General features: G+C 39.3%; 1 protein-coding gene across 1 annotated transcript in view; it reads right to left on the bottom strand.

The window, feature by feature from the left end:
• Positions 1 to 12,102, bottom strand: part of SMTNL2 (smoothelin like 2) — a 39,705-nt gene that overhangs the window by 8,001 nt on the left and 19,602 nt on the right. Inside the window, exons 3-7 of the mRNA XM_053457228.1 lie at positions 11,358 to 11,579; positions 9,579 to 9,638; positions 8,646 to 8,715; positions 6,702 to 6,869; positions 2,539 to 2,656 (exon numbers count right to left, since the gene is read on the bottom strand). Of these exons, the coding sequence (XP_053313203.1) occupies positions 2,539 to 2,656; positions 6,702 to 6,869; positions 8,646 to 8,715; positions 9,579 to 9,638; positions 11,358 to 11,579 (638 nt within the window). The remainder of the gene's footprint in view (positions 1 to 2,538; positions 2,657 to 6,701; positions 6,870 to 8,645; positions 8,716 to 9,578; positions 9,639 to 11,357; positions 11,580 to 12,102) is intronic.

The following is a 12,102-nucleotide window of genomic DNA, read 5'->3' as shown; positions in this document are numbered from 1 at the left end:
CTGTTTCCTGATACTATGAGAGATCTTTGGAGCAGGTTGCATAAATGTATGCAATTAGTTCTAATGTGCATCACAAGTGAAACAGGGAGATGCTACAGACATAATCTCTTCACTGTAACTATAACAAAGCATCGGTGCTTAGCTTCCTAGTAAAAAACAATATAGCCAACACAGGGATGGAAAAATAGTCTTCACTTAAGTAATTTTCACATAAAGAATGTACAGTGTTTCTCAAAAGGGTGGGGGCTATACAACTAAAAGGCTTCACTATGGAAATGGAGAACTAATAAAAATACTATTGCATGAAAAGAATTTTCTCTAATAAGCCATGAATCAAGACAATGGTTTCAACATTTATTAAAAACATAGCAATCATTCGCGGTCATTTGAGATCCAAACCTGCTTGTAATTTAAGTTCATTTTGGTTATTTTGGAGATATTAAGTCTGGGTAAATTGTTTAATGGAAATGCCTGAGGTCCATTTGAAGGAAAGACTTTTGACGCCGCATTTTTTTCTTCTTCTATATTGGCCAAATAATAATAGGTATCACCTTCAATTTAAGACTCCGGTGTATCCAAAGCATTGGAAATCTTGACGTAGTAAAATGCAGAGTTAATACTGAACCGTTTGGCTCTTCTTAGATTTTAAAATTAAACCAAAACTTTACTTGCTTTATTGGTTCTTGTGCTGCTTAGAATGGAACAATGGTTCCCTTTGTGCGTTTCATCTTAATGTAATAGCCACAAATTAATACCATCTCCCATGGGACTCAGCTGGTGAATAAGAAATTCATCTCATTTCACCTACAACTCTTGTTAAGTAGGCATTCCTCTATATCATGAAAGGCGAAAACATAAAAGTACATTTTCAAAAAGATTATGCTTTTGCATTATAAGGCAACTTCACACTAGCCATTTGTATATGTTCTAGCTTTGATATCTTAGCCCAATCTACTGGACAAACACCCTGACGCCTTATTGTGTTGCCTGGGTAAAAAATACAATGTGCCATTGTTGATCACACAGCCACATACCGTATTTGCCCGAATATAGGCCGCACTTTTTCCCCCACTTTAAGTCTTTAAAGTGGGGGTGCGGCCTATATTCGGGGTCTATTGCCCGACGCCCGGGTCATGCAGTTCCGGGCGCCAGACAGGCAGCAGGGTTAGGATACAGATCCCCCGCAGCGGTGCAGGGGACCTGCATCCCACTCTCCGATACACTCAGACAGCCTCCACTGCCAGCACTTTCCACGGGGGGGGGGGAGTGCTGGCACGGGAGGTTGTCTAAGCGCATTGCGCAGATGTTCACCGGCAGCGGCGATGAGCGTGAACGACCTACGTTGCCGGCACGTCTGCTCGATGTGCTTTAACAATCTCCCTTGCCGGGAATTCCCACGGGGGAAATTAAAAAAGCACCTAACTTTTAGGGAGTGGCCTATACTCGAGCCAATACGGTACTCCCAATGCTGTAACTGACTTCACAGCATTGCCATAAACAATCAGCTCAGTGCGATGCAGCGAAAGCCACTCTAAATATCACATGGCTGACAACGGTAGCTGACTTTTTTAGAATAAAAGGTTGTTTTTGCTAACCTATATTACTGTATTGTATACTACACTGCATTTTAAATTGAGAAATATATTTTCAGTGGGACTTCCCCCTTAATATCTTGCTGCCCAGAGAAACGTAACTAGGTGGAAGATTGATCCACAACTCAACATGTTTGGGGCCCCAATTTTGTTTACGCCGTACGATCAATATTTGAAGACATACGGCTTGCTCGAAACCCATTCAGTGACTAGTGCCCCTGAAAACGACTACCAGCAAGCCCTCATATCACCAGCGAGACGTTTTTTGAGAAGCTGGTGTAACCGTGTCTGGTTCTTATAAAAGCAGTGGGGTTGCAAGCTACTGACAATTATTTTATGAACAATTTATAGTATTTGACAGCAAAAACTAACAAGTGTATTAAAATCTCTGAAACTGATGTTAAGGAATGAATTCCAATATCCAAATGTTTACTAGCTTGGCAACCTATCAACTTTTCTTTTACTAACTTGTCTAATTTTAAGTGATTTTACAGCCATAAAGGCACAAATATTCTGTCCGCAGCTGAACTGAATTGAGTTTATGTTTTTTTTTATCTCCATCCTATTAACAGAAGATGTTGCATTAAGGTGAGTCTCTCTGTGCCAACAGATGTCTCTATCAACTCTCTTAGGCGAAAATCCCACGCTTTCCAGAACAGCTTATAAAAAGGATCGTAACATTAATATATGGCTTTGCGAAACAGCATAGAGAGCATGCCAAAAAATGTCTTAAATTACATGACTTTCAATCGCAGCAGCAGTCTGTAGAACATTATCACGAGTAAATACATTATTTGCACAATTGTCAAGTTTATGGAAGCAGCTTAATATAGAACGCTGACCTTAGAATGCTTTCGGATATATTGCATCTCTTTTTAGTATGTTTGGACTGTCCCTTACTCACACCGGGCCTTGTTAAAATGAAGATATGCCAGCTCGTAATTACCTTGTATCCAATTGTCTTCGAGCGGCACCATTCCAAGAGGATCTGTTTAATACTGCTGGCACTAGCGACGCCAAAACTCTGAGACCTTTTCAACTTCACCTTGGATTCCCCCTTTCCTCTATAAATAGAACAGAAGAAAGACATTTAATAATCAGATGCATTTCAATGAGAATTCAACGAGACTACAATTACCCTTATACATACGGAACAGATATTAAAACAAAAAGTAATTTGCCAGAGCCTGAAATCCTCTTTAGAGCATATTATATCAGACTAAATGGATATTAAGCATGGAGATATCGTAGGTGGCTGCGTAGCAAATATTAAATATGGCTAACCCAATATTAAATATGCACCACCAATAGTATACAATATATGGCCCGTTTATTTTATGTACAATGGCCCTTTATGACAGTTCTCAGTACTGCATACAACATCTCCTTTGCTTGTACTTGCTAGATTGCGATGAAAAGGAGGGATTGCTGCTGCTCACTTAACGTGTACTACAGGGCACACACTAGTGAAAAATAATGCAACTCTATAGTGTTTTTTTTTTTCTCCAGTTACCGGGACAGCTAGGCCTCCAGCCTCAAGAAACAGAATAATGAACCGTAGCAAGTCCTTTTAGAAACTGTATTTATATCAGGAACACAAGCATTCATATGCTGAACTGGGTCTGTTGCAAGGAGGGGGGTCTCTAAACGGGGTACAAAGTCCAGCAAGAATGGGCCTCAGTGCCATGTGCAAGTTAGCCGTACATACAGCACTTGCTGACATAAAAATAACAAATCCAAAATGAAACAAACAGGCAGTTTCTGGAACTACAACTCAGAGTACAAAAAAACAGCATTAGTGTTTGCCCAGAGATCATGGGTGCCCAGAAATGACACGAATTGGAATGTCATATGCAATACTATGAAATTATTGGTGCTTTCTACCTTAGTAGTCTCTGTGATGAATGCACAATAGTCTCCCCTTTGTACATATCTTCCCGGGTTGCTTGGGTTGTGTGCTTAGTCTTGGGTCAGGGCCAGGCCCATCCTCGGTGTAAATTAGTAATGGGTGTTTAGGGGATGGCGGACTGCCCTCGGGACATCCTTGTAGTGTTTGAGGTAGAAATGTGATATGATAAAGTACATTGAATGCTGACTAGATCCATACCATACACAGATGTAGAAATGCATATGTATTTTGTATTCTATGACCTGGAGGCGTTAAACCGCGTCAAGTTAATATACAACACTTTCATTGTTTAAGTTAAGTTGGATATTTAAAAACTATATAAAATGTGTGAGAATATATAGAGTTTACAGTATCCCTGCCAGAAGAAACAGCCCACCCATGAGTCTGAACATTCCGATTGACATAATTATTTTACTAGTATCAATCTTTATCATTGTGATAATAAGTAACACGTGATCTTGTCATAAAACAGAATACACACAGCAGAAGGAACCAGGAGACGTCTAACCTCCGCTGCACGGTAATTTATCAATCCTATATATGACAAACAACCCAACATCTGAGAATTTAAGGCTTATTTTTCATGTTGTGTGCATATACATTTTGCGATTTGCATATATTTTATTTAACCAATTTATTGCCAAAAGAACGTATCGCTGAATATTGATCACCGGCAAAGTTTATATTGCCTACTCTTTCCTGCCTCGTTCGTGTTACAAATCATCCTTGTCCAAGCAGTCCCTCAGCTTCGAGGTCATTTGCCCACTTTAATATTGTATTCTCCATCATTATGTTGGGGATACAGTATCTGCTGGAGCTCCATGAATAAAATGTGATAATGAAGGTAATTATGTTATGGTGTTAAAAAAAGGAAGCGACTGCTAATGCCTTCTTGGTGGAAGACTTTTAGGCAGAGAGGACGCGTCGTATAACAGGAAGAAGGCAATTGTGTAAAAAAGGTGAAATGCTGAGATTCCAGCTGATCCCGTCTGAACACTACAAATTGTATTTATCCTGTGTGTAAGTCTCTTGGGTCTTAAAGTGGACTTGTGATCCAGAATATGTGGATAACAATGTCTGTTAGTAAAGAAAGGAGTAGATCTACTGTTTTTGAAAAGACATAACAAATGCGTATGATACTTACATAAAGTTTTCATCTACTGCTAATGTACGTTTGCATGGACCCACAATGCTCTTTTCTCTGTCACACAATTCAGCACACACATTGATAAGTGTGACAATATCAAGAACAGTTATTATGCTTAGTTATTTATAGTTTTACAAATATAACCTCTTCAACAGTGAATAAAGTGATAAGTTTCCTACTGCATAGGATTTTTATGTTCTATGTGCCATATTTGCGTAGCTGCTACACTTTAATACTACACACACTACTGCCACAGAACCATCAGGTATTGTATTGCTACACAATACCTAAATATATACACATTTATGACACATTTAAGGGAATATAGGAGAGGTTTGGATTCTTGTGATTGTATATTTGGTATCTTCAAGATGGCTATAAAGGAAAAGATTAACATGTCTCGGGGAGCATTTAAGGACAAAGGAAGAGTTGTGAGTGATTTACAGTCAGGAGTAGTGAAGTGTAATCAGGCAGACCTCATAGCTATAATCAGTGGGTTAAAGTGATTACATTTACTTTATGACTGATGTCTGGAGGTACTTATTGAGTGATCTAATAATCTTCCTTAAAATTATTGCATGCATTGTGTCTCGTAAAACACTGCAACATTTCATAGGAAAAGCTCACCTCTACAGGTGTTATCCCATTAATTGTTACAGTATACGTGATGTCAGTGACTGACATTTATTATCAAGAGCATAATTATATTCACAACGAAGCAAACCAGCATTTACTGGGAACAACCCATTAAGGAACAATCACGCTACTGAAACCCCCCCCAGGAGCAAGCAAAGATTTTCTTTTTTCTTAAAGCAATTAAGTCCCATTTGTTTTGTGTGCAATCAATCAATTCTGAAGATTTTACATGATCTCATACTCGTGTTATTGCAGATTATTTAATGACAATATGTGAAACAGTTTAGGTCAAGTATTACCCACTATGGAGAACTAATATATGTTGCTTTAAGGAACTTAATTTGATACTGCATATTAAAGCTTCGGAGCCTTTGAAACAAATCATGGCTTGACTGACAGTTTAGAGTTTCAGTGAAACAAATGACTTCGCAATTCAAGCAGATTTCAGTAAAAAAGAACATTGCTATTTCCTATCCCTAGAGGCTGCCTCCTGACGGCTTGTCTGTAAGGAGTGCCGGGTTACTGGATGTGTGCTCACATCATCCAGCGGTTCTCCTGCATGGACCCCGGGTGACGGACCTTGCAGTGTCCACACCACTTCTCAAGAAGCCTGCTAGAAAGGCTGTCCAAGAAACAGCAAAACACTCTGCATGGCATAGAAAGGCTTGTGGAAAATGATTCCTTAAGCAATAATTTTAAATATGTGTGACAGCTCCTTCTAAAATTTGTCATTTTCTGCCCTTAAACTAAACACTAACATTAAAATTAATATAATACACATGCATATTCATAATGATCAGAATTACACAAGTTGTACTAAATTTAGGTGTTTATTTCTTTCATGTCTATTTTTTTTGTCTATTCTCTCCACTTTCCCACCATATACAACATTATCCGGTGACCCCCTGCACACACTCTCTGAACACAACACTATTCATTTCCACTCCCTATATATATATATATATATATATATATATATATATATATATATATATATAGCACTATTTGGCAGCCCCTTCCCCAAGACACATCCCTACACCAGCTGTTTTCACCCCTACCCAACACCATCCAGCAGCCCCCCCCCCCACACACACTATATATCTCCCTCCTGCACACAATAGTATCTGGCAGACCATGGTGTGTATTCTTGGTTGGGTGGTTTATACAGCAAGTCTAATCAGAGTACACTTTGCTTTAAGACCTGCCAAGGATGACCACCAATTCCCATAAAAACAAGGTTCTAATACGTAAGCTTTGTGAGCTGCAGGAATCATGCAATACAAACAATTCATGTGTAACCTATGTGCACTTGCTTGGTACTCTTGGTAGCTCCCTAAGAAGGGTAATATGGCCTTTCAGATCTTTAAAAACCTGGCATGATCTACAAGCAGAGATTAGGAAATAATCTGGCTCTTACTTGACACTGTCCTGGTCGAATTTCTCGAAGAAGGCCTTGCGAGCTTGAGTACCTGAAGATCGGGGAAGTGTCTGGGACCTGACCAACTCCCGCTTCCTCTCAGCTTGACGGGTTACAGCAGGCGGAGGAGAGTGCGATTTAGGGGTGACATCAAAATATCTGTCGGCACTGTGAAAGAAAACCACCATGTTAAAAAGTGAGCGGCTCTATAGTAGGTATAGCAAACCTGCGACTCTCTTTTCTGACGCAATTATCTAATAGCAGTAGTTGGTCTTATCATTGCAACAAAATAATGGTAAAACTGGCAAGAAAATATAGATGGTTGCTATGGTGGCAAGACCGCTTTTAGACTTTTACTGCTGTTTATATGAAACCAATTTTCTGCACATGAAGACACCAGGGCAGAAGTCAATGCAGGCTTATACAGTAAGCAGTGAGGTGCTAAGGTAGGGGGAAAAAGGAAGGGAATGCGTTAACTTCATTTGAGTGGGTATATGTTAGCATTCTTTACACAGAGGTATGTCTGTTATGGACAGATTGACAGCCTTTCAATCCTATACTTTAAATCATTGTACGGTAAGCAAACAAAAACATGTGTTTTAGAAAAGCAGCCTAGGACTAGCTGTAGAGCTCTAGGCTCCTATAACTGCCAATCAAGCCTTCAATAGCTGCACAGATTTACTGCTCACATTCCAAAGAGCCAGAAATGATTAGTGATTTTACATCAACCAAACACATATTTACACAATCTCAAAAAACATTATAACAACACTTAACAGACAATCCCCTAAGCAAAGATATAAGACTATAGAAAGTAAATCTAGTGTAAAAATGAACTAGGAAATAAACTTATTTCCTGTGTCACAGATGCAAGTCCAAACAAATACACTGTACATGTTCCAAGAACAAGAAACCCGTATAGTTAAGCACCATTAGGCCCACATAGTCTGCCCATGGGGACCTTGGGCCTCTAGGCTTTGTGTGTGCTTAACGTGACTCAACTGAGTGCCCACCTCTCGCAACAGTAGCCTGCATGGTCTATCTATTGCTATGCATCTGGAGGGGGAGTGCTGGAAGACTTTACGGTACAGCACTGGCGCCCCTAGAGCCAGGGGGTCCTAGGCACATACCTAGTGTGTCTAATAGAGAGTAAACCACTGCTGCTCATTTTACTGGCTGTAAAAGCTTCATACCTTATTCTGTCATAAGCTTTGTCTTATATTCAGAAAATGTGTTATGACTATCCCATACATATTTAAATGTCCTCTCTTTATTAGCATCTACCACTTCTGCTGGAATGCAGTTCATCCTCTCAAAGACATTAAATATACAGACATTACTCCGAGGCAGACACCATACATTTCCTCTTTCTCTGCATAACTTGTCCTCAACATCAGGCCAAGTTATCAATCACTTCTGCTTGCTTTAGTTCCAGTGCTCAATTCATCACAGGGTGGGAACCACACTGATATTTTGAGTATCTTGAAGAGCTGGTTTAGGGGCGGGGGAGTTTTGTTAGAATTCTTTTTTGCGGTTAAAACGATAATGGGATTTTCTTTATGGTTTTTGGTGATCAAGGTCCTCTGAAATGGGTAGACAAGCGGACGCATCTGTTATGCGACAGGAATCCAGAACAACTGGGTGCTAAGTATTTGTTACACACTAGCGGTAACAGGTCAGAGGATTACAGCTGATTCCCCAACATTCATTCCTCACAGTTTTAAAGAGGTTCTGTCAACTAAAACCAACCTTCGACTGATCAACAGCGTAAAAACAAAACTCATTAAACGTATTTTAAAATTAAACCTCAGTACGCTTCTACTATTTTTTTCCTTTTTAATGGCAACTGATTCTCTTTAAAGTTTTGAATAACACAGAGTTTGTAGAGCTTCCTTTGTGTTGTTTAGAAGCAGGAACACCTGAAATCTACGGGATAATACCTACCTTTCGGTGCTTGCCGAAGAGCATGATACGCTGTAACTCTGAGTGGTCTTTGAAGCAGATATGGTTTTTTCTACGGAGGAAGAAAAATAAATGAAACAAACTAATGTGGGAAGCATAATATGTTTTTTTGGCTATATTTCAGCTATGTCAAAATAATCCCTACAAAGATATATCCAGATCTCTTTAGTACTCTGGTACCAAGTTAACAGCTTTTAGAGGTGGTTTCTTTATAAACAGCTGTCATCTCAAATTTATAGGGAGATTTGTTGAATAAATGAAAAACTTCATCTGTTAACATCAACTGTGCCTATTAGGAGACTGATTTCACTGAAGGAGAACCTCATCAAATTTGACCATCCAAAATGCAAAGGTGATATGCAGGGAGAAGTGCATGCTTGGCAACTTGTCAGTATAGGCCACCGGAGCACTCCCTCTTCTGGGTTACTGGCGACATAATGTGGCAAGGCTAGACATGCATCTAGCCACACACATGAACAGGGCTAGCCCCAGGCAGCCCTCAATGGGTTTGGAGCAGGAGGTTGTAAGGACGAAACTGACCAGGGGAAGAAGGGCTTCAACCAGGGACACTTGGTCAAAGCCAGCATCCCCTGGTATGGAGATCATGTATGCAGTGTAAGCCCTGATAAGAAAATATTTGTAATTGTTTTGCACCTATCAAAAATCCTGTAAACCCATGGATTCATAATTAGATTACGTTTATAAGATTAAAGAAGAGTGAGTAAAGTGAATTCCAGGTAAACGGTTCTAATTTCCTAAATACGAGGATTACCCGGCAGAAAGGTGATGCCTGATGTGCCTTTAGAGTCATTGTATCATCTATAAGCCAGAAAGTTTACATATAATGGCTATATTCACATGTCATTAATAATCCTTTGCCTTGCGGCAGGATAAGTAACATAAGCATAGGCTCACCAGAGCTGGTTGATACACCCATTGTCCTGACAACACTGGCATTCCATGTCCTGACAGCACCTAGCAGACATACAAAGAAAACAGAGAGATAGATACAACAAATGCGTTTCAGTGAATAGCTATACAAAAAGATATTCTCCACTTCTCTACAAAAAGCAGGTTCTCACAATATATTTCGAATGATGTCATCCAACCAACACCTGCTTTGATAGGAGGCTAAGGCGTGCAAGACCGTACCAGTGGAAACAGGGGGCAGATGAAGGAATGCGGAGCTCTGAACATTCTTTCTCAGAGCTAGATGAAACAAACATTCTCATGAAATGGAACAAGACCCTTATGAAATCAGTAAAATAATGGCTGATTGTATAAATGTCAATTGCCAGAGTGGATCACTCAACAAACCATTTCTAACAGAGCTGCTCCAACTGACGTGCTGTTATAACTTACAGCGCCTTCCGAAATCTCACATTAGACCAGACATACCAGCACGCTTCTAACGTGGTACCCAGGCAGCCACTAATAAAAGGGGTCAAAAGCTGATGATCTCTAGAGTGTAAGCTCTTTTGAGCAGGGCCCTCCTCACCTGTTTCCTTAAGTCAAATTGTTATGTTATATACTACTTGTTCTGTCTACCCATTGTACAGCGCTACAGAACATGATGGTGCTATATAAAACAATACATAATATGAAGAAAAGCTTAGATTTGGTCTGAACTATAAAAATGAGGTAATGAAAAGTTGAGGTTCACTTCAAATAATCTGAACCGATTGAATTCCTTCACGCATCCACGTAGGTTTTCACCCAATTATTTTGTGGGTCTTTCATTGTCCCACGCATGCAACAATACTTTTACATAAAATAATAAACGCTAAAATAAGATTTATTGCATATCACTAATGCATAACTGGTCAGTCTGTACTGGAATGTGTGGATCATTTACAAAGACTTGGCGTCTGTGCCAATACTGATCATAATACCTTAAAATTACAAGCTTGCATGTAATATCCACTGATAACATCTAGCAAAAACCTCACTGTAGTATAAACACTAATCAGTCATGCAGAAAACAAATACAAAAGACGGAAACAAGTTTTCTCTCGTCCAAGAACAACAAGATAAGGGAATAAAGACAATCGGGCTAATATTATCGGAGTGAAGTAAGAAACATTAACATCTGCACATTTTAACTAAGATTTGCTGTAAAACTAAAATTGCTCCAAATTCCCATTCTTTAAAAAGGTACTAATAAATATTTCACATGTACTTTAACTAAACCACCAATGCTTTGGGCTCAGCTTCTCTGGGAGTTGTCATTAAGGTTATCAGTTCATAAGATTATAATAGTAACTTGGCGCAACTTAAATGTTAATGTGTAAAAACTATAAAAGGAAATGCAAATATACAAAAATGAAAATATTAAATAATTATTTTTTTTAGTAATATTACACCTTATTTTTTGTAATGTAATATAAATTAAAATTACACATTTTGACCCAGACTCTAGAAGACAACATTTAACGTTTTCCCTGAAGGTTTCAACCATATTTACATGGATGCAAAAGGGGGAGCTGAGCTGGACTGGGGGGTTTGGCTTAGCCAGCAATGGGCAGGCGGACCTTTATGAGATACCCACCAAATGAAGCTTCCCGAGTAAAACTGGTGAGCTCCCATGTTATGTATGTTTAGCAAAATCAAATGTGAGGAGTACTGCTGCATTGATAACTGAGCCCAAATTATGTTCCCTTGGGTCCAGAAGCAATTTTAATTTGGGTGGCTCACCCTGTGTATTGTTTTGTTTAGGAGACATCTCATGAGGACTCTTAAGGTCATATCCATGCTGGCGGTTGTTGCCATTGGTTGTGTTGGAATGGGTCTCTGGACCCGATCGAGTCACAGCTGTGACCGGCAGGTGTGGCATTCTCACTGACATCGCTGGAGAGTGTTCCTGTGTCGAAGGAGCGGAGGCCACGGAGTTTGACTCCTGAGAGATTACTCTTTTGTCTAGAAAACAAAGGATATGCCAATTGTCAACATATAAAATTCAACACTACATTCTAGTCAAACTAGCAGGTCAAAGGGTGAGAAACCTAAAATATTAGGCAAATAAGCCCTAACTGGTCTTTGCTTTTATTCTTTTCTTTTTAGTTTAACAATCAGCACTTGCTTTTGAGTCACAAAACAAGCGTTTCCACCAAACATCATCATAAGGCTAAATTTGCATGATTAAATTAAAGTACTTCCAAGAAGGGTGTGGTACTTGATAATACTATGAATGAGGGTTCTAATGCTGTTCAACGAAGTAGGTAGAGAAAGGAAGGAGGTTTAGCTCTAGATTTGCAGGCTCTAAGTAGGTAGATGATGCTAGCACCTACAAAAAATATTATTTCAACCGACTGAGTTAACTAGATTTACAGGACTGACATTGGATTTTGCAACCTTACAAATGCAGAAAGCTACCTGATGCAACCATCCATGAGTGGTCTCTCCATTACACCAGAGGCACACTGGTAAACATTTCTAAGCT

The sequence above is a fragment of the Spea bombifrons genome, chromosome 2, assembly GCF_027358695.1.
Source record: "Spea bombifrons isolate aSpeBom1 chromosome 2, aSpeBom1.2.pri, whole genome shotgun sequence".
In the NCBI taxonomy this organism is placed as follows: domain Eukaryota; kingdom Metazoa; phylum Chordata; class Amphibia; order Anura; family Pelobatidae; genus Spea; species Spea bombifrons.
Note: the sequence above shows the minus strand (reverse complement) of the source record. Positions and strands in the feature narration are given on the sequence as shown.